The sequence below is a fragment of the Chelonia mydas genome, chromosome 24, assembly GCF_015237465.2.
Source record: "Chelonia mydas isolate rCheMyd1 chromosome 24, rCheMyd1.pri.v2, whole genome shotgun sequence".
Classification (NCBI taxonomy): Eukaryota; Metazoa; Chordata; order Testudines; family Cheloniidae; genus Chelonia; species Chelonia mydas.
In genome coordinates this window covers 10,723,003-10,750,893 of record NC_051264.2, presented here as the reverse complement: position 1 = coordinate 10,750,893, position 27,891 = coordinate 10,723,003, and the positions used below count along the sequence as shown (strand labels likewise).

General features: G+C 61.3%; 2 protein-coding genes across 21 annotated transcripts in view; both read left to right on the top strand.

Annotated features, from left to right (window-relative positions):
• Nucleotides 1–155: 155 nt before the first annotated feature.
• On the top strand, nt 156–20,097 carry USP21 (ubiquitin specific peptidase 21). Of its 12 annotated transcripts, none has more exons than XM_037883553.2 (14): nt 156–289; nt 3,732–3,825; nt 4,164–4,977; nt 7,120–7,179; nt 8,847–8,970; nt 9,683–9,794; nt 12,468–12,605; nt 13,228–13,292; nt 14,666–14,769; nt 15,710–15,796; nt 16,282–16,360; nt 16,918–17,025; nt 18,684–18,798; nt 19,667–20,097. In XM_037883553.2, exons 2-14 carry the CDS (start codon nt 3,743–3,745, stop codon nt 19,755–19,757), a joined length of 1,980 nt encoding a protein of 659 aa, XP_037739481.1. In that variant the 5' UTR covers nt 156–289; nt 3,732–3,742; the 3' UTR covers nt 19,758–20,097. The 12 variants fall into 12 exon arrangements, with proteins under 12 accessions (XP_037739481.1, XP_043391483.1, XP_043391482.1 ...); XM_037883556.2 differs by having other exon boundaries at nt 189–341; nt 4,164–4,932; XM_027832080.3 differs by having other exon boundaries at nt 189–341; nt 4,164–4,968.
• Nucleotides 20,098–22,269: 2,172 nt separating this feature from the next.
• PPOX (protoporphyrinogen oxidase) overlaps nt 22,270–27,891 on the top strand; it is an 18,850-nt gene continuing 13,228 nt past the window's right edge. The window contains exon 1 of one of the 9 annotated variants that reach the window (XM_043535553.1): nt 22,270–22,274. The gene's annotated coding sequence lies outside the window, so the exon portion shown is untranslated. Of the gene's footprint in view, nt 22,275–27,679; nt 27,771–27,891 lie in introns of those variants that run through there. The other 8 variants (XM_043535561.1, XM_043535558.1, XM_037883562.2 and 5 more) reach the window with 8 other exon arrangements.

Here is a 27,891-nt window from a genome sequence, read left to right as displayed (position 1 = left end):
CCTTGGACAGCAGCCGCCGGAGCCTCGGCGACCCTACGATGACTTTCCCTGCCGGTGCTGCCGCCTCTTTAGGCGGGGGGAAGGACGCTGCTCTGCCTCCATGGCGACGGGCATGTGTCACTAGAGCAGGACGCTGACGCACGCGCAGACTAGGCCTTGAAGCAGAAGGCTGCGGATGGCGGCGCATGCGCCATGAGCCGACCGAAGTAGCTCGTAGCCGGGCAGCGGGGACAGAAACAAAGATGGCGGCTTCTGGTGCGGGAGTTGTTGCTATGGCGTCCTGCAGGAGGTAGGGCCTGACCCACCCCCCGGGACCTCGGAGGGGGTGGGCACCCTCCATGGTATGTGGGGTTAGGGGGGTTTCCTCGGGCTATAGGGATGGGGGGTGAGGTATATAGGGGTAACTCTATTGGGGTTGGGGCCTGCCTATAGGGTGCAATGTATATGTGGGGGTTAGTCTATGGGGGTTGGGGCCTGCATATAGGGGATAATGCATGTATGGGAGGCTGTATATAGGGGGTTACTCTATAGGGGTTGGGGCCTCCACATAGGGGTGTAATGTGTATATGGGGGCTGTATATAGGGTGATTACTCTCTCTCTCTAGGGGCTGAGGGATGATGAGAGATGCCTCTGCATAGGGTTATGGAATGGTGTATGGGGGCTGGGGCTGTAGAGGGTCTCTAGGGAGCTGGAGGTCACATAGCGTAGATGTGGTTTGGGGGGCAGGGTGAGGGAAGGCTGGAATGATCAGTAGCTGGGCTCTGCACAAGGACACTGCCCTGCCCCTTGTACCTGGGTTCTCTCCCTTCAGGCAAGGGGCAGGCTGGCTGGCAGCAAGGGGTGTGTGAACTGGGTAGGATGAGGAGTGAGGGAGGTGAGTGTGGCTGGTGGGGGAACATCACAGAAAGTTTTGAAAATAAATTCTCTTTATTTGAGTGATCCGTACAGAGATTGCCTCAGGAGTTAAATGTCTTTGCTGTCTGGCGCTGTCTGTGGAAGTGCGGCCTGAAGAGACTACTGGTCCCAGCGAGCCATGCAGCATGGCTGCTTAGTTTGAGAGGGAACACTGCATGCTGGGATCTGTAGTTGCAGTGGGCTGCACTTCTAGGTATAAGATGGAAGGCAGATGCAGCCTTCTCCATTTTTTACAAATTTTGGGCAGCCCTTGGGCTCCTGGCAACTTGACCAATGCCAAGCTCGGATGGGCAGAATCTGCACACTTCGCCATCCTACTTGCAAGGGGAAGTGTCGCTTTGGCTTTGACTGGCCAGCTGCTCTGAAGCCCTGGCCTGGTGTCCCAGTTCATGGCACTCCCTTGTGCTTTCCCTTTCTGAAATACCATGTACTCTGTCTTGAGGCCATTGAGCAGTAGCAGGGGCCTGTGCTGGTTTTCCTGAAGCAAATTGCAAATGGATCATGCCCCTCTTATCTCAATGTGTATTGCGGGGATTTGCTACTGTGACACATTTGTGGCTTCCCAATTGCCATTATGCTGGACCGGTAGGAATTTCATGATGACATCAGGGGTAGAAAAAACATAATCCTCCTGCTCCAAAAGCATAGACCTCTGTTATTTGAGTTAAAAGGGAATCTCGATCAGCTTTTAGCAGTATCAGGCTTATGGCACACAGCTGAGTAGGTCTGATTCCATCCAGAAGATGGCAACATTATGCATACACATTAGCCAGTTAATGACAGTGTACAGCAGGGGTCCCCAATGCAGTGCCCGCCGCGGCATTTTTGTACGCCCGCCAGACACCCCGCCACTGCATTTCGGCGGCAACACTTCTTCCCGCTGCCGCTTTTCGCTCGCCACAGTCTTCTGGGAATAGCAATATGCTATTCCCACAAGAAAGGTTGGGGACCACTGGTGTACATGATTGTGCCAATGGACCCTAATTAAGGCTTCTAGCTCTCTTCGATCCAGTATACCAAGTGTTCGCTGGCTTCATTATGTGTGGTCTGTGCCCTCTACTGTTCTGTGCTGGATGCCAGAAGGCAGGAATGGGCCAGTGCTCCTGTTCTAGAGAGTGGGAGTGCGGGAATCAGTAAGTTTCTTTGCCAGATACAAGCACTGCTTCTGGTTTTGTGCTGTGCATTGGCAAAGCCCAGCCCCTGCCAGAGGCGGTTGGTGGGAGTAACTGGCAACCCATGTCCTGACTAGTGACTCACCCTAATCACCTCTGTAGTTCAGTGCCTCACTCGCCCAAATCCCTCAGCTCAGCTGAGTGAGAGGTGAGGGGGTTTGACAGCAGCACCGTGTGGGGAAAAGTCTGAATGGAGAGTCTGGGAACCAGGCGGCCGGAGAGCAAATTGGGACTGCTAACGTGCCTTAGCCAAGCCATGGAGATACCCCTGTGGGAGAGGAGTCCGGTCACCAGGGCCCATTCAGCCCTTGGCCTCTCTGTCAGGCTGACACAAGGCACCCATTGAGCCCCCTAGTGGTGCAGGTTCCTGCTCAGTAATTGCAGGAAGATCACTGACTCCTTCTGCACAGACCACCTAGCTCAGGGGTGGGCAAACTTTTTGGCCTGAGGGCCACATCTAGGGTGACCAGATGTCCCGATTTTATAGGGACAGTCCTGATATTTGGGGCTTTTTTTAATATGGGCTCCTATTACCCCCCACCCTGTCCCGATTTTTCACACTTGATATCTGGTCACCCTAGCCACATTAGGATTCCAAAACTGTATGGAGGGCCAGGTAGGGAAGGCTGTGCCTCACCAAACAGCCTGGCCCCTGCCCCCCTCCGCCCCCATCCACCCCCTCCCAGCCTGGCAGGAGCTCACAGTCCCACCGCCCAGAGCACTGACAGCACGGCAAGCTGAGGCTGCGAGGGAGGGGCCAGGGGCTAGCCTCCCTGGCTGGGTGTTCAAGGGCCAGGCAAGACGGTCTCGCGGGCCAGAGTTTGCCCACCTCTGACCTAGCTGCAGTTAGCGGGCAAGGCCTCAGAGGGTATGTCGGCACTGTGATTAGACACTCGTGGCTGGCCTGTGCAGCTGACTCGAGCTCACAAGGCTTGGGCTAAGAGCTTGTTAACTGCGGTGTAGATGTTTGGGCTTGGGCTTCAGCCTCAGCTTTGGGTCTCTCTCACCTCGCAGGGTGCTAGAGCCAGGGCTCCAGTCTGAGCCTGAACATCTACACTGCAATTAAATAGCCCCTTAGCCTCAGTCAGCTGGCTCAGACTGGCTGGGGGTTTTAATTGCAGCATTACCCCTGCCTGGAGCTTGGTGGACTTGGCTGGAAGGCACCAGAGCCCATTAACTGTCTCCCTTGAAAACCTGCTGAAAGGAGAGTAAAAGGCCGTCTCAGGAGACTGTCCTTGAAGCAGAGCGGAAAGGGGGGTAGATGGCGTGATGCTGCCTCTAGCTAGGCGCAGTCACTCCTGGCCCTGCTGTGTGAAGGTGCTGGTGCATTGTGGGATAGGGAAAGCCTGTGCCCAGCTTTCTCTCTTCACTAGCAGCACGACCTGTTGCCCTCCTGAGGAAATCCTACCATTCCTGCCCAGGTGTGCAGTATCCTACTCTGTTGGGTGGAGTCCGATGGGGCCTGTCTCACTGCAGACCCTTCCTCCCTTTCCCTTGTGACACGGGCCAGTTTGAGCTGCTCTGGGCTGGGCTCTGTTGCCCAGCTACTTTTCAGAGGGTTTCCCAGAGATTCTTGTGGCCAGAAGTCTTGGATGAAACAGCCATGGGAGCCTGTGCCTGGATCATCCTGTCTTGTGTTCTAGGGCCTCAGCCAATGGGAATCTCCACCTGGACAGCCACCGTGGAGGGGTGTGAGCTTGGTGCTGGTGGGGAAGAGACGCTTGCAGCTTGTGAGAGGTACGTCCAGTTGTGCTGGCTCGGAGCCCCGGTCCTTGCAGCCCAGCATCTGTGCCTCAGCCGTGGCCAGCACCTGATGCTGCAGAGGAAGGTTTCCGCTTCCCATAATGTAGCTAGCCAGCTTCGAATTACAGAGAATCCACCCAGGCTACACAGGGAGTCGGCGCTGAAATCCAGGAGCCTGGTCTCCCATTCCCTTGTTGAACCCACCAGACCACACTGCCCTCCTGGAGCTGGCATTGGCAGCCTGGAGTCCTGCCTCCCAGCAGCTGAGCTCCGTTTGACTGACACTGGCTTTGACCCGCCGTGCTGACTCATCTTTCTCCCTTTCTCCCTAGGGTTCTCCTCTCCATTGTCTCTACGATGCCCCAGGCCTCTGAACACCGGGTCAGCCGGGCTAGAGAGCAGGTCATCACATCGCAGCCCAAGGCCACCGCCAAGCTCCTGAACGGACACCGGGCTGTGAGCCAGGAGCGCCACACCTCAGTCTCCCCTGCACTGGCCAATGGGCTCTCCATGGCTCCCAAGCTTCGCCCACTACCTCCCCGGCCCAGCCCACTGGACGATCGGGGGAAGAAGCAGGAGCTTGAAAGGGGCCGTGCTTCGAAGCGCAGCGACCAGCTGCGGGGCTCAGTGCCCCGGCGAGGGCCAGTGAAGGCAGACCATGCGGTCAAGGTGCCCAAGTCCCCACAGCCTGGCACCATGTCAGGCAGCGCCTCCTTCTCCATGCCATCAGGAGTGTTGCTGGTGGAACGAGACTCTGAGCGCAGGAGGAACAATCTCGCCCGCTCCAAGTCTATCAGCATTGGGGACCTGAGCCAGGCAGGGGGGCGAGGGGAGGAGTTGAGCATGGTGTTCAGCCGCTTGGTGCTCCGGGACCGCAGCCCACCGTGCAGCCAAAAGCTGGGCCTGGGGCCCTTGGCTCTCCAGCGGAGCTCCTCGCTCAGGAGGGTCAGTGTGTCTCCTGGGCTGGATGGGAGGCCTGCGGGCGCACTGCTCTCTGTCCGCACTGAGGGCTGCACCAGGACTCACACCCCCGATCCTCAGGTCTCCGAGTACCTGCACCCTCAGGATGTCCCAGCGGCTGGGAGCCCACCCCAGGGGAAGGTACCATCTCCAGCTCCAAGCAGGCCCGACAAGAAGGTGTCTGCTGTAATTGCTGTTTGACATCTACTGAGTGTGGCGGGTAGCACTCCGCGTTGCCATCCTCCCCGTGCTCTGCTCCCAGGCCTGCTGGGGTGGATGAGCCTCATTACTGCTGACTGCTAGAGAGTGGCAGTGCCTGGCCTGATGTCTAGGGGCTGCAATCTGGGGCTTCCTCATGGGGGAGGGGGGCTTTCTCCCATCTTGTCCCAGCCCTTACTTTCCATGGAGGAGTCTAGGCCGAAGGCTCCCCCTGAGCCCTGGTACTCTGTGGTTTTGCCCCAAGCTGCACCCAGTCTCCTCGTTCCATGAGAACCCAGCACCTGTGTGTGGGATCCAGGGAAAATGAGCTTGTGGTCGCTGTGATTCCGGCTTCAACCTGCTGAGCAGGCAAGTCGAAAGCCAGCACCACCATGGACTCCCCCAGGTCTGCCCATCCAGCTGAACACTCTGCCTCCCACATAACGAGAGACAGAGTTGCTGCTGTCAGAACGATACTGCCAGGAGGCAGAATAGCTGGGTGCACTGGGGTGGCGGGAGGGTGACGTGCCTCAGAAAGGTTGGCAGCTGGGACTTGGAGGTGGAGTGATTTTTCAAGTCCCTTGTCTGGCCATGCTTCTCCCAGGAGCATCCTTTCAGCATCCTACCTGCCCTCATGCCCATGCAAGCCTGTGGGGACTGGACTGCATCAGAATTTAGTCACCGGGCCTTCAGGAAGTCTGGCGGGGGGGTCTCTGGCTCTGCTGAGCAGGAGCACGGCATGCCAGCAAGCAAGCAGTCCCAGCATGGGTGATATCCCTGAGGGTCCTGACTTGACATGCAGCAGCGACTTTGGCTGCTTCAGGAACTGCATCCAGCACTCCATCCGCTGGGGAGCCCTCTGGGTGGGAGGGGCGGAGAACCAGCTTATGGTTTCAGTGAAGCCATCTAGCTAGTGGTATTGCATGTGAAGTTAACAGATGCCCTGAGAATTGTTGGATTGCTCATCCAGGAGACTCAGGGATGTGTGCAGGGGGTGGGGTGGGGGTGGTGGTGAGTGATATGCAAAACCACAGAGGTCATAGATGGCAAAGGCCCCTCAATCTCTCTGACTACAACAGGTCTGATGTCCAAGGCTCTGTACCAGGTGATCAAAGTGTCCCAAACTGTCCAAATGCTCACTCAAATCTTGATCTACAGGCTTTGGGATTCCCCAGTGGCCTGACCCAGACCTTCCCCTCAGCCCCTGCCTGCAGCTCCTCTTTCCTAGCAAGAGAACCTCCCAGGTGTGTCCACCGGGCACCAGAAATGTAATCTGTTCCTTTTAGGAAATCTCTTATGTAATCTGCAGAGCACAGGCATGGGGCTGACCACTAGGCATGGCCTGCCACCCCATACAGGGCTAGCTGGCTGTGCGGAAGCTTGGCATGTTCCCACCTAGCAATCCAGTGGATTATGGCAGCCCTGAGACAGATTGGCCCAGGGTAGCTGGTTTCTTCCCCACCCCCATCCCCTCTAGGAGTGCGCTGTGCCTGCTGCATGGTCAGTGAGTGTTTGGTTGTATTTTCCTTCTCTGTTCCATGGTTCTTCAAACACCCATTGTCCCCAAAGTAGCTCTCCTTGCTAATTAATCCCACAGAGATGAGCCTCAAGCAGGGCCCGGAATAGCCAGGGGAAATCGGATCAGCTAATGAGCTGATGGTTTATAGAGGCAGAGGGAGGGCCCTGTGGTCCCTTCAGTTGGTGCTGTAGGGCAAGCTCAGCACTCCAGCTGCCTGCTCCTCCGTGCGGCAGGAGCCATGCCAGGCCTGCAGGGAGCTACCCTGGTGGAGCTGCCTCGAAAGCTGCACCGCACGTTGGCCAGCAAACGAGAGTTGCAGGGCAAGGGGGCGGATATCTCGGAGTCGGTGGTACACACGGCAGTGATGGGGCTGCTGCTGATGACCAGTGAGGTAATGCACCATGCTCTTCCTTCTGCTGGCTGTAGGCAGTGGGACACTTCCAGCCTCTGGGGGCCATGAGCTGGCTGGGTGTGCATGTGTGTGTAGAGGGAATGGGTTGGCTGTGTGTGGCCATCCTCCTGGCACAGACTCTTCCTGCTCATGCTAGAATTAGCTACTGCACGGTCCCTCTCCCAGGTGTTCATCCTGTCTCTCTCTCTCGTCTTCTCAGACACACCACACCCTCCTCCTGGGCTCTGGGCACATCGGACTCCGCAATCTTGGCAACACGGTAAGCACCTGGCATTCGGTGCTGGGGAGCCCTGGGCAGCGGGAGCCCCCCCCAACCCCCCCCCCCCCCACACATACTGGCGGGGCAGGCTGTCCTCTGTAGAGGGCTTTCTGAAAAGCCCATAGCCTGTGTTTGATGGTGTCAAAAATAGCAGTTGGTGCTTGGGAAAGTGTCTGACATGCAGAGGGGCTGGAATTGGGAGGACTCGAGGTAGCGCATCCTCCCCGCATTGCACCCCCCCAGTCCGGCCTGATTCTCCCTGTGCAGACCTCGTGGCAGTGTTCACACCAGGGCAAGATGACCGCAGCACCGTGGTGTTTCACACCTGCTTTGCACTCGTGTCAGTGATGAAAAGGGCAGAGAATGGAGACCTGGGCTGCCTGGATTCTACGTGGCTGGGGCCATGATTCCCCGATGTGCCATGTGAGGGTGCCCCTTCCCGTGGGGGTGCCCTGCCACGGAGATCTGAGATCGCTGAGTGCTGTAGTTTCTCACATGAGTCTAATGTCATCATGGTCTATGTAACCTCCCCCAGTCGTCTCCCTTTCTCGGTGTTCCCGGGTCTGTCCCTTCCCTGAAGAGCACCCTTGGAAGACTGCTCACCAGGGACTGTTCTCCCACTGCCACCATCTCTGAGCCAGCGCCTGCCTGCTTTAATCCTTGTGGGATTGGGAGTGCAGCAGCTTTCCCCAGCAGTGCAGATGGGCTCCCGGAGCCCTTGGGCTGGGACAGGCGGATGGGGGCGGTGGTCAGGGGCTGCGCCTGTTACCGCCAGCAGTGTGGTGGGCTGGAGCCTGCACAAGCCAAACCAACGATCCCATTGAGTCCAATCAAAGGGCCATGCCTGTGTTGCATGGAGGAGCCAGCAGTTGTGCTGTGAGTGGAGCTGACTCACCTGCAGCCACCTTTCCCACCCAGCTGTGGTTCCCCTTGCACCCCCTGGGCTTGTTGCTTCTGTGCTGTTCCCTGCAGCCCCAGTGCTGGAGGGCACTAAACCATCCCGGGCTGCACTGGGCCCTCTGCCCAAACCCTGCTGTGTCTAGCACAGAGTCACTGCTGTGTGTCAGAGGCCTTGTGCTGCTGATGGAGATTCTCCTATAGCCCAGGTTGCAGGGGTTTGGCTGAGCTGAGTTCTGCCTGTGTTGTCTGAGAGGCTCCAAGAGGCCCTCGTGCAGCATTGAGCGGCAGCAGCTTGAGTCTAGCTTGGGAGGTGGTTGAGCAGCTGCACATGGCCAGTGACTCAGTCTTCCTGGTGGGGAGGTTGATCTCGAGGGACCCTCCTCCCCATCACCGATCTGCTTCACTGCGGGTGGCCTCCTCCTTTGTGAGCCCATCAGTGTCCCTGCTACATCTGCTGCCAGCCCGGTCTCTGCACAGTGGCAAGAGATGTGTGGCTTCAAGAGCGCCCTCTCGTGGCTGTTGGGATGGCCTGGTTAGGAGGGGGATGCTTGGAGCAGAGCTTGGCAGGGTGAGCTGACTGAGCGGGGTAACAGTGGGTCCCAGTGCCCACGTGCCTGCACTCTGTGGGCTTGCCGCTCTCCATGGCTCCTGTCCAGTAGGAACTACAGCCCCTCCTGTGCTGGCCAATCCCAGCTGCATGCAGAGGGCGGGGGGAGCTAGCACCTGGGGCGTGGGGCCCACCGTGACTGCCCGCCTGTGCCCTGCAGTGCTTCATGAACGCTGTGCTCCAGTGCCTGAGCAGCACCAAGCCTCTGCGCGACTACTGCCTGCGCAAGGAGTTCCTCCAGGAGCAGCCCAGCACCTCGCGGGCCCAGCAGGAGCTCACGGAAGGTAGGTGAGCCAGCCGGCTGCCTTCCTGCTGCTCCCCAGCCCTGCGCTCGCGCAGCTGACTCGCTGCCCAGGAACTGCCTGGGTCCGGCTGCCATGGGAGCTAATCCCCGCCCCAGTGACCAGGGTTATGTAAGCACCCTGCCCAAGTGAGGCCAGTTGGAAAGTCTGTTACATAAAGAGCAGGGCCGAATACCCTGCCATGGCAGTGCTGACACTGTGCCCGGCATGGGAGCAGGCAGGGCACAGGTGTATGGAGGATGGGCCCATCTCCAGGCTCTGGAGCGCTGAGCATGTCCGTCTCACCTTGGGCACCGCAGGGCAAGGACCAGGCCGGAGGGCCAGCGCTAAGGTTGCGGGGGAGATCTTGGTGGCAGAGTCAGGAATAGGATCCAGGCATCCTGACTCCTCCTGGGCTCCGCCCACTGTCCTACGCTCCCTTTGACCCCATCTAGCTGTTCCTTCACCCCTCCCTGTCCCCCAGTCTGTGCCATGCGCAGCGGTTTGGGGGCAGCAATACTCTGTGGGTCTGGGGGTATTTCCTGCCTCTCCCCCCCGGGCTGCTCCAGCAGGGTCCAGTTGGAGACTGCCCCCTCCCCAGAGGCAGGGAATCCCGCTCCCCCGCCCCATGGCTGCCATGCCAGCTGGGGTGAGGGAGCTGGCTGTGGGGTGGTACAGGTGGGGTAACGTGGGATGGTGGCTTGTCTCCCCTCAGCATTTGCAGATGTCATCAGTTCCCTGTGGCACCCAGACTCCACTGAAGCTGTGGACCCTGGGCGGTTCAAAGCTGTCTTTCAGAAATACGTCCCGTCCTTCACAGGCTACAGGTGAGAGGGCTCCCTGTGGGCCCTGGACCTCTTCTCTCACAGCCATGGGCAGGGGCTGTCCCAGCGCACCATGGGATGCAGTCACCTCTGGGCAGAGTTTAGCGCCAGCATAGTGTGCATCTTGGAGGAACTGGTCCAGCCAGGGCGATCTCAGGTCTGTGCAGAGCACAGTGGGGCTTTCCCAGAGCCCTGGCAGGGTGATGTGCTGAGTAAGGGGGGGCCGACAGCAGCAGTGCTGGGGTCAGAGCTGCTAGGAAAGCCCCACTGCTGATGAACCTTGAGCATGGAGAGCTGTGGGGCCAGGGGTGGGGACCCTGAATGTGGACAGTCCTGGGTGGGAGAACTGAAGCCAGGGGGGTAACCATTGTGTAGAGGTTCCTGGGGGGCAGGGCTGGGACTGGGGGAAGAGACCCAGTGTTTGGGGGGGCCTGGGGAGCAGGACTGGAGAAGGGGACCCAGTGTGTGGAGAGTGCAAGGGCTGGGGAAGGGGATGCAGTGTGTGGAGGGTGTTGGGGGGCAGGGCTGGAGATGCAGTGTGTGGAGGGGGCTGGGGATGCAGCGTGTTGTTAAGGAAAAGTTAGCACATGTGACTCCATTTTGGTTTGGGGCCCACCATTGTTTAAATGCCAGCACATCATACACCAGGAGGAGTGATCCTTAGATACTGAATCCCTGTGAAAATCCTCCTCCTTGTCTCCAGCCTGCCTTGACTCCCAGTATCTGGTTTTTGTCAGTCTCTAACTCCCTGTCTCTTGGCCTTGATGTGAGGCCTCCCATCCTGATAATAAAAGTTACTGATGCATGGCTTTAGGACCATGCTGTGTAATTAACATACTGGTTTAGCTCGAGGAATGCACCAAGCAGGGATAGGTGGTAGATAAGAAAAGGGTTTGTTTATTGGCTAAGGTTTCCAATGCACAAGGGCAACATACTTTGCTAAAAAGTATATAACCTTTGTATAATCTGTATTCAGGGTCCCCTCCTGGCTAGCAGGGGGGCACCACGCTCGAGCGTAATAAACTTAGTGTCTTTTGGGAACTCTGCAGTTGTGGACTTTGGTTATGTGCCTCAGCCTAGATTCGAACTGTGCGTGTCCTACCAGGTGTAATTCGTAGCATTTGTGTGCGTGTCCTACCAGGTGTAATTCGCAGCAGTTGTGTGCGTGTCCTCTCAGGTGTAATTCGTAACAGTGTGGAGGGTGTTGAGGGGCAGGGCTGGGGACCCAGTGTGTGGAGTGGGCTGGGGATGCAGTGTGGACGGTGTTGGGGGGCAGGGCTGGGGAAGGGGACCCGGTGTGTGGAGGGGGCTGGAGGCTGGGGCTGGGGATGCAGTGTGTGGAGGGGGCTGGGGCTGGGGACGCAGTGTGTGGAGAGTGTTGGGAGGCGGGGCTGTGGGAGGAGACCCAGTGTGCGGGGAGGCCTGGGGAACGGGGCTGTGGGAGGATACCCAGCGTGTGGAGGGTGCTGTGGGGCAGGGCTGGGGCTGGGAGAGGGGAAAGTGGAGGGTGCTTGGGGGTAGGGCTGGGGAAGGGGATCGAGTGTGTGGAGAGGGTGCAGGGCTGGGGAAGGGGATGCAGTGTGTGGAGGGTGTTGGGGGGCAGGGCTGGGGCCCCAGTGTGTGGAGCGGGCTGGGGCTGGGGACGCAGTATGTGGAGCGGGCTGGGGCTGGGGACGCAGTATGTGGAGGGGGCTGGGGAAGGGGATGCAGTGTGTGGAGGGGGCTGGGGACGCAGTGTGTGGAGAGTGGGGGTCAGGGCTGGGGAAGGGGACGCAGTGTGTGGAGGGTGTTGGGAGGCGGGGCTGTGGGAGGAGACCCAGTGTGCGGGGAGGCCTGGGGAACGGGGCTGTGGGAGGATACCCAGCGTGTGGAGGGTGCTGTGGGGCAGGGCTGGGGCTGGGAGAGGGGAAAGTGGAGGGTGCTTGGGGGTAGGGCTGGGGAAGGGGATCGAGTGTGTGGAGAGGGTGCAGGGCTGGGGAAGGGGATGCAGTGTGTGGAGGGTGTTGGGGGGCAGGGCTGGGGCCCCAGTGTGTGGAGCGGGCTGGGGCTGGGGACGCAGTATGTGGAGGGGGCTGGGGAAGGGGATGCAGTGTGTGGAGGGTTTTGGGAGGTGGGGCTGGGGGAGGGGACGCAGTGTGTGGAGGGGGCTGGAGGCTAGGGCTGGGGAAAGGGACGCAATGCGTGCAGGGTGCTGGGGCTGGGAACGCAGTGTGTGGAGGGGGCTGGGGCTGGGGAAGGGGCTGCAGTGTGTGGAGGGGGCTGGGGCTGGGGAAGGGCTCGGGGATGCAGTCTGTGGAGGGTGTTGGGAGGCGGGGCTGTGGGAGGAGACCCAGTGTGTGGAGGGTGCTGTGGGGCAGGGCTGGGGCTGGGAGAGGGGAAAGTGGAGGGTGCTGGGGGGTAGGGCTGGGGAAGGGGATCGAGTGTGTGGAGAGTGTGGGGGCAGGGCTGGGAAAGGGGATGCAGTGTGTGGAGGGTGTTGGGGGACTGGTGGAGGGGCCCCGGAGTATGGAGGGTGCTGGAGGCTAGGGCTGGGGAAGGGGACGCAATGTGTGCAGGGTGCGGGGGCTGGGAACGCAGTGTGTGGAGGGGGTTGGGGCTGGGGAAGGGGATGCAGGGTGTGGAAGCTCTTGAAGGGCAGGGTTGGGCTGAGCCCTGACTGGCCGTTCTTGTCTCTAGCCAGCAGGACGCCCAGGAGTTCCTGAAGTTTTTCATGGACCGGCTGCATGTGGAGATCAACAGGAAGGGGCGCAAAACTCCCAGCATCCTCTCTGATACCAAATGGCCCTTGGTGCTAGAGGACTCGGACCCCCTGAGGTGAGCAGGCTGAGCTGGTTGGGGGCTGCGACTCCCAGGGACGCAGCAAAATGTGGCTCATGTTGTGAGCTGGTCCTTGTAGCCCTGCACTGAGGGTCTGAAAGCAGCAGGACTGCCCCTGGCAAGAACTCCATCGCTGCGCGGCCGGAGCTGGTGGGGGCTCAAGGGGGCGGGAACCAGGCTGGTGTCCTGGCTGGGTCTAGTTAGTCTGACCTTGGCTTGGGCCCCAGGGACAGAAGCAGCGACAGCCCCAGGGCCAGCAGGCAGCTCTCCTGGATTTGCGGTGTCGGGTTCCCAGGCTCCCCTCCCAGCAGCTGCATTGTCACCCAGGGTGGAGGGAGCCTGCAGCGAGAGCAAGGGGGCAGGTGGGGAGGAGATTGATAACAGCACATGGTCTGCTCTCAGCCGTGGGGCTGCTGGCTCGGGGCATAGGGGGGAGGAGTTTGGGGAGTCTCAGCCCCCCCCCCCCCAGCAGGATAAGAGCCCCCCAGGCACAACCCGGCCCCTGGCTGCCTCAGCAAAGGGGCTACAGAGAGCCCAGGCCTGAGTGTGGAGGGAGCTGCCCTTGGGGTTCCTCCCTCAGCAGCCCCCCACTATTGTCTCCCTCTTGGGTTTTTCCTAGTGATGACGAACGAGCCAACCAGATGTGGAAGCGCTACCTGGAGAGAGAGGACAGCAAGATAGTGGGTGAGCACAACTTCCCTGTCGGGCCCCTGGGCTGGGGGCTCTGATGGGCATATGGCCTTCCCTCCCCCATAGGCAGCATGTGACTCTTGCCTTTGGGAAGGCTGGGGGCGAGTGTCAGAAGTTCCCTAGAAGTGGGGGAGGGGTACTGCTGCCTGGACTGTGGCCCTGCCTCCCACTCCGCCCCAAGGCCCTGCCTGCACTCCACCCTCTCTCTGCCCCGAGGCCCCACTCCCACTCTGCCACCCCTGCTTGGCCTCTTCCCCCCCAGGCCCCCTGTTCCCCTACTGCTTGCTCCTCTCCTCCCCCTCTGCCTGCCCTTTGCGCCTGTCTGCTCCCTCCCCTGGAGAGGCGGGAGTGGCAGGCTGGGGCGAGAGGTGACTTGGGGAAAGAGGTGAAGCGAGGGCAAGGCCTTGCGGGGGCGGGGAAGAGGCACAGTGCCGGGGAGACCTGGGCAGGGGGAGGGGCAGAGCAGGGACGGGAAGAGGCACAGTGTGGGCAAGGCCACAGGGGAAGAGGCCAAGTGAGGCCTCAGGGTGGAGTGCGGGTGGCCCCCCCACTTCTCGGGAGCTTCCTCTTTTATACCCGCTGCCCATGCCCTCCCACCACGCAATCCCTCTGGCCCTACAGCTCAGGGCTCTGATGGAAGTGTAGCTCCACTCCCACCCCTCTGTCCCCTCTGCCTAGTCCCTCTGGGCCTGCTGGGGGCTCTGATGGAGGTATGGCTCCATGCCCCCCTCTGGGCCCGCTGCTGGGGGCTGAGTCAGTGGAGACCCCTGGCTGGGACAGGCAGACTCTGCCAGGACTGTGTCTCCCTCCAGCCCCTTGTGCAAGATGGGGTTTGAGCTCCGCATGTGCCGGGGCTCCAAGTGCACAGCATCCTGCCCCTCCCTGGAGCAGGGTGATGGGCAGCGGAAGGCTGGATCTAACCAAGCCAGTAGAATTGCCCCAGATGGGCGCGAACGCTGGAGTGTTGCCCCTTTCCCAGGTGGCATGGGCAGGAGCCGAGCCCCTTGTGGGAGGAGAGAGCCACACACTTCCCCTTTCCCATCTCCAGCCCAGTCTGGCGCGGAGTGGCATGTGACAATCCCTGTCAGTCACTGGTGACAGAGGCACTGGACAGTTCTCCGGTCACTGACACCCAGCGGCTCGGCTGGCATCGGCGTGGTTTGGGCCCCTGGGTATGACAGTGCTGGGGTGGCCCTCTGGGCACTGGCGCTCACAGCTGCCTTGGAGCGAGGGGAGGAGCCACGTGTCCCCTTGGCTCCTGTCAGGGGCGTGCTCAATCCCACGTCAAGTTGGGCTGGCAGGGGGCGCTGAGCAGGGGACGTGGGGTGGGGGAGACACGTGCTCACCCTGTCCCGTCTCCCTCCCAGATCTCTTCGTCGGCCAGCTGAAAAGCTGCCTCAAGTGTCAGGCCTGTGGCTACCGCTCCACCACCTTCGAAGTCTTCTGTGACCTCTCCCTCCCCATCCCAAAGGTAGGGGCTGTGGGGGCTGGGTCAGTCCATCCTGGCTGGGGTGCACGGGGAGAGACCCGCTGCCTTCTCTGTTCTAGTCATCCCCTCTTTGGCAGCTAGATGCATGGGTGGCTGGTGAACCGGCCGTTGGGGAGACTAGCTCCCAGCCCCTTCCCTTCTGCCCGAGGCGCCACCCCTCACCCTCCCCTTTCCCCTCTCCCTCCGTAGGAGCCCAGAGCACCCCCCACCCTGGCCTCCCCAGCCCCAGGCTGCCTGAGTGCCCCCAGACCCAGAGCTCCGGGTGGGCCCCAGCCCCCTGGGCGGAGCAGTCTTAGCCCCCTGAGCGTCAGGCAGCTCGGCCCCAGCCCCGGAGTGCCGAATAGCGTGTTCCCAGCCCCAGCGTCAGCCGCCCCAAGTCCCGGCAGCACGCTGGCATGCCCCAGCCCCAGCCAGCGTGGGCTACCCAAGAGTGGGAAGGAACTGCAGGAAGGGGTCTGGGGGCAGAGTGTGGGCGGGACCACGCCAGGCTGATTGGGGAGGTACAGCCTCCTCCAGCCTATGATACTGGCCGCCCATGATTGGATGCCATAGCGCCACCCTGGCCTGGGGACTGTGCGGGGGGCCATGCTTCCTGGCCAGCCAGCGAGGGTTGTGTGTGTGCAACCAGTCCCCTGCTGCAGCCTCCCTGAGCTCCCTGCGCCCTGGCACACCTGCTGCCCCTCCTTGTTCCTGGAGCAGCGCAGGGCTGCCCCCTCTTTGCCCATTCAGAGTGACGAGCTGAGCCAGCCTCGCGCAGATAGTGCTCCAGGCCTCCCTGAGATTGGGGTTGAGCCCCCTCCCTGGTCTGTGTCCCTCCCCTCCACGCAAGGGCTGAGCCTGACTCCACGCGCCCCTCCCTGTCAGGGCTGAGCTCCCTCCCCTGCTCTGACCCCCTGCACCCCCCCCCTGCTTTCCCTTGCAGAAGGGCTTTGCCGGGGGGAAGGTCTCTCTCCTCGACTGCTTCAGCCTTTTCACCAAGGAGGAGGAGCTGGATTCCGAGAACGCTCCGGTAAGGGAAGGGCCAGAGGCCCCACCGCATGCAGTGCATAGGGATGGGCCCTTGCCCTGCTGTGCTTGCGGGGCCTTGACCGCTCCATCCCTCAGGGCTGTGAGGGACATCCCATATGGGGTGGGGCACTAGGAGCTGGACCAGGTCAGGCTGCAGAGGGCTTCAGCATCACTACCGCCTCTGCAGGGCAGTAACTGGGCAGCACCAGCTGGGGTGCTTGGAGGCTGAGATCCAGGCAGAGGGGGGCATGACGGGGAAGCGGGGGGAGCAGGGAGGGATGGTAGGAGGCTGCTTGGAGCCTTGACATCAAAGCAATGGGAGACTGCAGCTCATGCAGGGACGTGGGAGGGCAGCTGGCAGTGGCGTAACTGAGGCAGGAGGCTCTGGGCCCGGCTGTGCCAGCCACAGCGGGGCTGGAGTAGTCAGCATAGCTTGGCCTCCTCCCCTGCGCACTCTGAGCTAGGCTGTCCTGTGCCTTGGAGCAGGTCTGTGACAAGTGTCGGCAGAGGACAAGAAGCACCAAGAAACTAACCATTCAGCGCTTCCCCCGCATCCTGGTGCTGCGTATCCTGTCTGTTGTGGCGTGGGAGTGCTCTGGGGGGAAGGGGGCGAAGCCTTTTGCCTTTGGGTGGCCCATTCAGCCCTGGCTTGACCCTGCTCAGCATCTGGGGACATTGGGATTAGCTTGGGTTTTCCTGTTGGGGTGCGACTCATTCAGTACTGGCCATTGCTGGCCCCATGGCCCAGAGGCCTGGCCTGGCCCCGCACATGCTGTTCCGCAGCCTGCGTCTGGCTGAGCTTCCTGACAATGTCCCAGCACTGGAGGGGTGGGGGCTCGTAGTGCAGGACACAGCAAACGAGGAAAGTTTGGCAGCCTTGGTAGAGCCTGTGTGGCAGACGTCTGCTCGGTGCCTGGCTGGGATCCGAGGCCCAGGTAGCTGCGGGTGTGTCCCTGGCACTAGCAGCATGTAGTGTAGAGAGGGATGTGCCGGATCCTGAGGGGCTGGGCTAGCACAAGTTCCTGCAGGCTACAAGCCATCTTCCCCATCAGGACAGAGGCCACCCCTACCTCTTGGTCCCCTTGCCTGTTTCTTCCCTTAACCGGCCACTTCCCTGGCCAGACCTGAACAGGTTCTCCACCACCCGGTACTCCATCAAGAAATGCTCTGTCTTCGTGGACTTCCCTCTGCAGCGACTTAACCTGAAGGAGTTTGCCAGTGAGAAGGCTGGTAGGTGTCCTGACACCAGCCCACCCAGCATGTCCAGCACTCTCCCTCCAAGCCATGCCTTGCAGGGCCCTGGCTGGGGTGGGGAGCACACGGGCTCCTGACCTTGTTCTTGGGGAGGGAGACTCTCACATTGTTCGACCAGCTGCTGCAGGCGTTGGCCCCAAACCGCCTTGGCCGGCAGGCCCCTGGGGTGGCTCCCATGGGGCGCAGAGCAGGGCTGAAAGGGCTAACAGCCTGCAGCGAATAGCCCGCACCTGGCCCATGCCCTGGGCTGGTGCTATTGGCATGTGCAGTGGAGAGGGCCGTGGGGAGGGGCTGAAGGGAGCAAGGAGTGGGCGGGGCCCTGGGGAGGGAGGAGGGCGGGGCTGAAGGGAGCGGGCGGGGCCCTGGGGAGGGCGGGGCTGAAGGGAGCGGGCGGGGCCCTGGGGAGGGGGGAGGGCGGGGCTGAAGGGAATAGGGTGGGGGTAGTTCAATGGAGGTGTTTGCCAAGGGGCTCTGGGGGATGGACTCAGCTGCCCAGGCCAAATCCGGCCAGTTCAACGCCATTTCCTAGGAGCTGGGTGGTGGGTTCTGGGGGACCCAGCTCCCTGCGCTCTGAGCATCCTCCTCAGGGCTCTGCTAACGCCCAGGGAGGGACTCCCTGCACTGCTGCTGGCAGCTCACTCTGGTTGGACCTGGACCATGGCTCCTGCCACTCGCTGGGAGTGGTGCTGAGCAGACAGGCAGTGCTCCCCACAGCACCCCCTAGAGGAGTACAGCATCTTCCTTCCCTTTCTGGGGGTGGGGAAACTGAGGTACGGGGGGGCTGCGGCTTAGTCAAAGCTGCAGAAGAACTCTGTTGGAGCCAAGGTTAAAACCCAGATATTCTGGCTCCCTGGCCTGTGCTCAGTCCACGCTCTTCCCAGAACCACCATCCTGGGCTGAGAATCTGGGACTGCAAGTGGGTGCAGCCAGGCATGGGGCAGAGGGGCAGTGTGTCAGCCAGGCTCCGAGGGGGCAGGCTTGGCTTGGCTGCCCCAAGGGCATGGTATTTTGACCCCTGCTAGCTCTGCTAGCTGGGCCTAGCTTTGCAGAAGGCTGAGGCAGATTGCCAGGGAAGGGGATGTCTCACCTTCCACCTAGAGCGAGGCTGGAACTCAGCCAGGAACCGCTCTACACACACAGGGAGTGGGTCAGGGTGGCCTCCCTCCATGGCAAGGGCTCTGGGGGCAAGCAAGGGGGTTTGCTGTAACCTGCACAGATAGAGTTTGGGGGGAAAGTGCTGATTGATCACTACACAGAGAGGGCTCTGGGGTTTGGGAGGATGCTGGGGCTGCATGTCAAGGGTTCTGGGGAACAAGCAAGGAGGTTTACTGCCTGGAAAGGGCTCTTGGGGAGTAAGAGAGCCAGGGGGGTGGCTGTGTGGAGAAGGCTGTGGAGGGTAGGGGTGTAAATACTGTTTTAAAAGTTAACCATTTGAACTATTAACAATTTTTTTGTTTAAATGGTTAACTGATTGAGTGGCTGGGGCTGCTCCAGATGGGCAGCGCGGGGCCACTGGTGCTGCCTGGTGCCGGGATTTGCATGGAGAAGGCTCTGGGGGAGTGGTGAGGGCTCTGGGGAAGCTGGGGGAATGCCCGGGGGTTGCGTGACCAGACCTGAACCGTTGTGTGTTGCAGGGAGCCCGGTGTATAACCTCTACGCCCTGTGCAATCACTCGGGCAGCGTGCACTATGGTCACTACACTGCCTTCTGCAGGGACCAGTCTGGCTGGCGGGTCTACAACGATTCCCGGTATGTGGGGGGTAGGGCGCTCCTGCAGCCATGGCACTGGGGTCCTCCAGGCTGGGTGCAGGGGGGGACCTTGAACCCCTAGAGGAGGCCAGTGGGCCAATAGGTGCGGGTCCATGTCTGAATGTGATACTGTGACGTGCTGCAAGGGCTCCCCGGGGGGAAGGTCCAGCCCTGGCACAGTGGGGTCCTGTGCCCATTGTGCACTCCTAGGCCCTGCACCGATGACAGGCGTTCCTGGAAGGGACTGGTGCCCTTGGCCCTGTTGCCCCGTGACTCTATCCCAGCTGGAGGCAGTGGGGCAGGCAGGTTCAGTGCTGCCCTCTCAGGAAGCCTGGCAGCCTGCGGTGTCAGCAGCAAGGAGAGGCCCCCCAAGGCCTAATGAACACACGCTGTTTGTGTGCAGGCTCTCCAGCCTGAGACCCCAGAATGCACCTGGCCAGCTGCACCTGGAATCCTGGGGAAATGTGAGGAAGGGCCCAGCGCCCTGGGCTGTGCCCAGTGTGGGCTGCAGGTGGTCTGGACTGTGCCTCTCACAGCCCCAGGGCTTCCCCTTGCCTGCCGGCTGGCTCCAGTGAGCCAGTGCACCATGGAGAGAGAGAGCAGAGCAGCTTCGCTCTGAACTGCTCTGGAAGCTGAGAAGCCCCTGCCCTGGGGCCAGCCAGACCCGTGCCCTGGGCAGTGATGGTGCTCAGTACTGCTGTGTGGCAGGAGTGCTGCCAGGGTAGCGGCTGGGATTGGAGCTTTCGCTGGCGCTTTGGCTTAGCCTGCAATGCGTGGCCCTGGCCCCAGGGGGAAGCCAGGTGCGGAGGCTGGGTGGGCGCTGACGGGCCAGGCCGGGTGCGGAGCTAATGCCATCTCCTCCCTGCAGCGTGTCCCCGCTCAGCGAGAACCAGGTGCCATCTAGTGAGGGCTACGTGCTCTTCTATGAGCTGGACGACCATCATGGGAAGAAACAATGAAATCTTGGACCCTGGCACCTGTGTCACAACCCTCTTACCTCAGAGACTGAGCCCAGCTCTCGGGGATCCTCAGTCCCCCGCAGGCCTGGAGGCAGTGTGGGGGATGAGCAGCCCACCTGCTCACCGGTGCCTGGGGGAGGATGGGACGTGCCGACCCACTGGACAGGGGCAAGGGGCCTGCCCTGCCCATCGCTGGGTGCATGGGGGAGGGGCCTGGCATGGCCCCCACCCCTGCTATTCTGACACAGCGTGGGGGCTTTGTTCACACAGTGAGGCTGTAAATAAATCCCGGAGCCACCCTCCAGGCAGGAACTTTTTCTGAATAAATTTACTAAGAAAAGTGCCCAGGCTCTCTGTCGGGGGAGAAGGGCCCTGCTGGGCGCTCAGGCTCAGCTCTTCTCCCCCCGGCCCGCCTCTGGCCTCACCCTGTGTCTGCCTGGTGCCAGGACCAGCTGCTGCAGGCCGAGGTGGAGGAACCCACAACTGCTGTCATGTGGCCAGAGGCTTAGTGCCGAAGGGACGGGAGAGCCGGAGCACGCGCAGCCTGTACATTACGCTGGGAAGGAAGCCTGGTCTCCGCACACACGGCCAGCCCTGGTCGAGCTTGGCCTGGCCAGCAGACGGGGCCCGGAACACAATGCCCTTGGTATGAGAAACACCGAGAGCCTGGTACAGCTGGGATATCTGCCTCTGGCAGGGATCCTGCCACTACCTGCTGCAGCGAGGGCCACCCACCAGGACAGCTCCCCGGGACAGGTGTGTGGGGAGCAAGGGCCATTTTCTGTCCCTTTCCAGGGCTGAGATGGCTGAAGCCAGCAGCCCCAGGGGACTGATGGATCCAGACTTGCCCATGGCCAGACTATCATGCAGCCTCCCAGGCAGCTGTCCTGCCTGTAAAAGGACCATCACCTAGAGCCTGCTGTGGAGGCCATCGCCTTGAAATGGCTCTGAACCCCTTGCTCTGGCTCCAGGGAACTTCCCAGCTTGCCCTAGGGTTGAGCACACGGCTCAGAGCCAGGGGGAGGGAGCGGGCGCAGGCCTATTTAAGAGGGGGAATTGCTCTGGGCCAGGGGACTGACCACCGCCACGTGTAAGAGGGGCTCACAGGAGCGCAAGGGCAGGACAGACTCTGCCCAGGCTGCACACCAACTGGGTGGACCTCAGATGTAGGGGGTGTCTGTGAGTGTGTCCTAGATTTGTTTTTCTTCCAAGGCTGCGTCACTCGAGGACTTTCAGTGTAAAGTCACGGTGGCTGGGGATAGTTCTCTGAAAACAACTGCTCAATGAGCAACAACTGTCAGAAAAGCCAACAGAAAGGGAGGAACCACTAGGAAAGCGATAGATAATGACAGAAAATATCAGGATGCTACTACATAAATCCCTGGGCTGCCCATGCCTAGAATACTGTGTGCAGATCTGGTCACTCCATCTCCGAACAGATGCATTAGGATTGGAAAGACGGGGACTGGTCAGCTTGGAAAAGAGACAGTGAAGGGGGGAATACGAGAGGTCTATACAATTATGACTGGTGTGGAGAAAGTGACTAGGGACTGACTTACCCCTTCACATAACACAGGAACCGGGGGGGAACCAGGGGGTCACCCAGTGAAATGAATAGGCAGCAGGTTTAAAACAAACAGTACGAGGTACTTCACACAACGTGCAGCCTGTGGAACTCATTGCCGGGGATGGAGTGAACCCAACAGTATATCTGGGTTCAAAAAAGAATGAGATGAGCTCCTGGAGGTGAGGTCCATCAATGGCTATTAGCCAGGATGGGCAGGGACGCAACCCCATGCTCCGGGTGTCCCTAGCCTCTGCCTGCCAGAAGCTGGGAGTAAAGCCAGAGGATGGTAATTGCCCTGGTCCATTCGTTTCTGTTAAAGCACCTGGCTCTGGCTGCTCTCAGAAGACAGGTTACGGGGCTAGGTGGCCCACTGGTCTGACGCAAGGTGGCTGTTCTTACGTGGTTCAGCAGTTCCCTCGCTCAGCCTGCCTTGTCCCGGAAGGGGTTAAACTAGCAGCCTGGAGTGCCCACAGCTGGAGCAGAGGTCGGGGGAGCATGTGAACGAGTGGGGGTTGGGGAGTGCGCAGGCGCTGCTTTCAGGTGAGGGTGGCTGTGTTCGCATCCCGAGGAAGGGTTCAGATAAGGAGTCTGGGGCTGGGAGTGTACCCTAAGCTCCCAGTGCTAGAAACACTGAGGGCTTTGCCCTGCCCCAGCAGCTTGAGGCCACCCAGCCACTGCGTTTGCTGCTGCCAGACTGGGGACCAGCCCAAGGAGGACTGGAGCAATCTGTAAGAGAAGATAGCCAGCAACCTGCAGGCCAGCCGCTTGGGGCTCTGTGCCCACCTGCAGCGTGGGTGCATCTCTCCTGCTGGAGGCTGCCATCTTGGTTTTGAGTTGTTTATCCATTTTGGGGTAGCACCTAGGAGCCCCAGCTGTGAACCAGTACCGCATGGTGCCAGGCACTGTACAGACACACAACAGTGTCCCTGCCCCAAAGAGCTTCCGATCTTGTCCCTGCCCCAAAGAGCTTCCGATCTAAGTACAAGACGAGATGACAGAGGGAGAGCGAGATGGGGGCACGAGGAAACAGACACTGTTGGTCAGCGTGATGGGCAGCGATCTCAAGCTTGCCACGGTCACATTTTGCAGGAGTCACGGCAAAGGGGAGTTGTAAGAAGGGATTTGAAGGCTAATGAGAGCTGTGCAGATGCCTAAGAGGAGCTACTCCCGAGTGGGAGGGGCAGCCTGGGAGAAGCCAGGAGAGGGGAGGGAAGAGGGGGTGACCTGCTCAAAGTGAGGGGCTAGGGGAATGAGCAGCAGCGGTCTGAAGGGATATGACCGGGGCATGACTGTACTCGCCAAGGCCAGCAAGTAACTGAAATGTGAACTGCTGAGAGCCTGGCCGAGGGGTTTAGCTGGGTGGAGGAGAGGAAAGGCTGTGTCTTAGACATGTTCTGCAGAAAGGATCTGAGACTTAACCAGAGCCTGGCTGTGAGGAGCCAGAGCAAGGTCCAGCTGATGGGCCTGTTGCTGCCGGCGTCCCCTGGGTGTGAGTAAGGAGGTAGAGGGGAGGGCTGGAGGCAGATCAGGAGCTCTGCTCTAGCCAGGTGGAGCTTGAGCTGGTGGCCAGACACCCCCAAGGAGATGTCAGGGCCAGACTGAGGTGGTGGTTTGCGTGGAAGGAGGCAGGGTTGGAGCCAAGCATGGGTCTGGGACGTGCCAGCAGAGAGACGGTCCTTGAACTTGTTTGTGGATGAGATTTGATGCCCCTCGCACGTTCCCAGAACACTGGGAGCTCCGGCATGTCTTGGCATGGTGCAGGCCTGCCCATGCCAGCCTGAGGGCGGGTGCAAGCTCACGCTGCACAGGGGCACTGTGGCTCCCTAAGCCAATACCAGGCAAAGCCACAGTACTGGTGGGGGGACAAGCCTCTCCAAGAGGTTTAATACCGGACGAGTGGCCCCTGCTGCAAACGCCCAACAAAGGGAGAGGGGAATGAACGTTTAACCACTGCCTCCTCCCTGTCTTCCTGAGAACCCCCACGGCCTAGGGTGACACACCAGCAGGGAGGGCCCCCTGTGCAGGACTATGCTGGGGGAAGCAGCCCCGAAGGAGCCACCCTTAGGGAACCTGTAAAGGGTTCACTGCAGGGCAGCGCTGCCCAGAATAGCCGGCCCCAGCGTGGCTGGACTGTCAGAGAGGTGGCAGTCCCAGGACTCTGCTCCCCTGGTTCAGGGTGTGCTGTGTGGCAGTGTCTGTCTCCACCTTCCCCCGGCAGCTCTGCAAAGCTGGGCAGGGTTGTGGGCAGACGACCAATGGGGCTTTCATGGGAATGAGCCCCCCACCGCCTAGGGGCAGGACCCCACAAGGACCCATGGCTCCTTCCATTACATCAGGAATGGAGTCAGTCTGTTCTCCCTGCCCTGGTGCTTCGGCTGCTCCTGCCCCAGCCTGCAGGGCTGGCGGGTTCCTGGAGGCCCCCATGCAGCCAGGATCCTGGCTGCCCGCTGCTCCGCAGCCGCTGCCTGGGGAGGGCTCCTGAGGGCTGCGCTGTGTGTTGAAAAACCTGGTGCTGGTTGCCAGGAGTTAATTAGCCCTAGCTGGTGGGGAAGGGGAGGCTGTGATCTCGGGGGCCTGCATCCCTCGGGCTGCCCCAGTTGCTAAAGCACTGCAGCATGTTTATAGAAAGCCCGGCTTCCCCACGGCCCTCCGGGCCGCTTATTTCAGGCTCACGCAAGTTAAAAGGCAGCAGAGAGGCCTCGGGAGGGCATGGGGCACCATTCCTGCCCGCAGCACTTCACTGCCAGGCTGTGAGGGGAGACAGGCCCAGGGCAGGTGAACACAGTTCCACGATGTGTGCCAGCCCAGCGAGCCACTTTCCCTGCCCAGAGAGGCAGGAATGGCCAGTAGCCTTTTGCCACGAGAGCTGTTTCTATGGGCTGCTGCTGTTCCTTCGCATGGGGCAATTTAAACAGGCCAAAGCCCTGGATGGGGCCTCTGGGGGACCCCTCTCCAGCTCGATTGCCGGGGATCCAGCCCCTACGTTAATGTTACCCCAGAGTCTCAGGCATGACCCTGAAAAGCATTGTCAGCGTCATCCCCAGGGCTGCTCAGATCAGTTCTCTGATGCAGCCTGCCAGGTGTGGAATGGGGCGTGTCATGGGCTCTGGCGCTGCCAGTAACTGGGACTCCTGGGTTCTCTTCATGGTTACAGCGGGGTCCTGCTCCTCCCCCACACCCCCAAGGGAGGGTGTGGTTTCCTTGGTGGCTGTAAAGGTCCTTGGCATTTGGGTGCTGGAGTCGTGCAGGGCTCTGTTGGGTTCCTCCCAGTGGGTACATCTGGGCCGGCCCAGAGACTGAAATGGACAGGCCTGCTGCTCTCTGAGCAGGGTTCCTGTCAGGGTGACCAGACAGCAAATGTGAAAAATCGGGACAGGGGGTGGGGTGTAATAGGAGCCTAGAAACAAAAAGACCCAAAAATCGGGACTGTCCCTATAAAATCAGGCCATCTGGTCACCCTAGTTCCTGTCTGTGGTGGCTGGCAGGAGCAGCTGCCAGAGGGGATGGTGCAAGTCACATGTACCTGGGTCGTGTGAGCCCACAACAGGGCTGTGGCTGTTGGCACCTGATAGCAACCAGCTGAGGGCCTTTCCCAGCACCCAGCTGGCCTTCAAATGGGCCCCAGAGCCTTGTCCACGTGGGACTGCAGGGAAGGACTCTGAGAGCAGCGGCGCCTCAAAGCTCTCCTACAGGGACCTGTGCAAGGGGCAGGTGGGTCCTGGACCCCAAGCCCTTACCTTTAAGGCCAGGCCGCACTCGCAGGCGATGCCCGGACAGCCCTGATCCCAGGTCGGGGCTAAGCTAACCCTGAGCTGGCTGCTGCTCTGAGCATGTAGCGTGTCCCTGGCTGGGGCAGAGCTGGGTGGCGGCTCAGGGTTTAGGCGCCCTGTGCTCCAAGCACCTGGTCACTAATCTGCTCTGCTGCTGAGGGGACGCGGGCCCCCTGGAAGCGGGGGGGGGTCAGTTCCTCAAGCTGCTTGACTGAGCTCACGGGATCGGAAGCAAAGGCTTTTCTCTCCTCCGCAAGCCCCAGTCCAACCCCCAGCGCCCTGACTCAGCGGGTGGGGAATTGGGGTCACCTGATGAGTCCATATGTGTGACTGAGTTTCCCCGGGCACTGGGTACTGCTACGCTCTAAGCCTACAGGGGAGGGTGGGCAACCGGTTGGGACGCAGCCCCTCAGCGTTGGTACAAAGGCCCTGTCAGGAGCTGACTAGAGCCTAAGAATGGAAACAGAGAAGCTGGATGACAGCGGGAGTCCGAAGGCTGGTCTGGCCATTAACTGGCAGCCCAGGAGGAGGGTACTGGGGGGTTGGGAGGGCGGTACTGTGGGAGTGATATGGGGCTGGGAGGGGGTATTGGGGCAGTGAGGGGTGATACAGGGGCTGGGAGGGGCGGTACTGTGGGCAGTGGGGGTGATACGGGGCTGGGAGGGGGTAAGCGGGGTTGGGGCAGTACTGGGGGCAATGGGGGTGATATGGGAGCTGGGGGGTATTGGAGGTGATACAGGGCTGGAAAGGGGTATTGGGGGGCAGTATTGGAGGCAGTGGGGGTGATACGGGGTATGGGGCGGGAGGGCAGTACTGGGGCAGTGGGTGTGATACAGGGCTGGGGGGCTGGAGGGGACAGTAGGGGAGTGATACGTGGGCTGGGAGGGGGTATGGCGGGCTGGGGGGGGCAGTACTGGGGCAGTGGGGGGGATACGGGGCTGGAGGAGCGGTACTGGGGACAGTGGGGGAGTGATACGGGGCTGAGAGGGGGTATGGGGGGCTGGGGGCAGTACTGGGGCAGTGGGGGGGTGATACAGGGATGGGGTGTATTGGGAGAGGCAGTACTGGGGGCAGTGGGGGAATGATACGTGGGCTGGGGGCAGTACTGGGGCAGTGGGGGGGATAGGGGGCGGGGGGGTATTGGGAGGGGCGGTACTGGGGGCAGTGGGGGAGCGATATGAGGCTGAGAGGGGGTATGGGGGGCTGGAGGGACAGTACTGGGGTAGTGGGGGGGTGATACGGGGATGGGGTGTATTGGGAGGGGCAGTACTGCGGGCAGTGGGGGAATGATACGTGGGCTGGGGGCAGTACTGGGGCAGTGGGGGAGTGATATGGGGCTGAGAGGGGGTATGGGGGGCTGGGGGCAGTACTGGGGCAGTGGGGGTTGATACGGGGCTGAGAGGGGGTATGGGGGGCTGGAGGGGCAGTACTGGGGCAGTAGGGGGGATACGGGGCGGGGGGTATTGGGAGGGGCGGTACTGGGGGCAGTGGGGGAGTGATATGAGGCTGAGAGGGGGTATGGGGGGCTGGAGGGGCAGTACTGGGGCAGTGGGGGGGATACGGGGCGGGGGGGTATTGGGAGGGGTGGTACTGGGGCAGTGGGGGAGTGATATGGGGCTGAGAGGGGGTATGGGGGGCTGGAGGGGCAGTACTGGGGCAGTGGGGGGATACGGGTCGGGGGGGTATTGGGAGGGGCGGTACTGGGGCAGTGGGGGGGTGATACGGGGATGGGGTGTATTGGGGGGTCAGTACTGGGGGCAGTGGGGGTTGATACGGGGCTGAGAGGGGGTATGGGGGGCTGGAGGGGCGGTACTGGGGCAGTGGGGGGGATACGGGGCGGAGGGGTATTGGGAGGGGCCGTACTGGGGGCAGTGGGGGAGTGATATGAGGCTGAGAGGGGGTATGGGGGGCTGGAGGGGTGGTACTGGGGCAGTGGGGGGGATACGGGGCGGGGGGGTACTGGGAGGGGCGGTACTGGGGGCAGTGGGGGAGTGATATGGGGCTGAGAGGGGGTATGGGGAGCTGGAGGGGTGGTACTGGGGCAGTGGGGGAGTGATATGGGGCTGAGAGGGGGTATGGGGGGCTGGAGGGGCAGTACTGGGGCAGTGGGGGGGATACGGGGCGGGGGGGTACTGGGAGGGGCGGTACTGGGGGCAGTGGGGCAGTGATATGGGGCTGAGAGGGGGTATGGGGGGCTGGAGGGGTGGTACTGGGGCAGTGGGGGGGATACGGGGCGCGGGGGTATTGGGAGGGGCGGTACTGGGGGCAGTGGGGGAGTGATATGGGGCTGAGAGGGGGTATGGGGGGCTGGGGGCAGTACTGGGGCAATGGGGGGCGATACAGGGATGAGGGGTATTGGGAGGGGCGGTACTGGGAGGGTGAAGGCGGGTATTGGGGCGGGGTCACTGGACCATACGGTGCCCCTAAACCCCGCCCCGCCCCGCCCCGCCCCCCCTGTCGGGCTCAGCGTGGCCCCGCTCGGCCGCCTTACACCGCCCAGCCGTCACAGGGGCGGGGTCGACCTTGTTGATGCTGCACAGGACAGTCTGCTGTCTGATTGGTCCGTGGTTCGTTATTCCCGCCCCCACCCGTACCAATCCTGGCCACGGCGGCGAGGGCGTATTTTCGTTGCGAGGGTGAGAGTGGCCGGACGGTCGGGACGCGAAGGGGGCTGAGGTTGGGGGAACGGTTGGGGGGGCTGACGCTGGGGGTGGTGGGGGTGTTTGGGGAGGCTGAGGCTGAGGCTGAGGCTGGGGGCAGTTGGGGCTGGGGCTGGTTAGGGTGGGGGGCGGAGGGC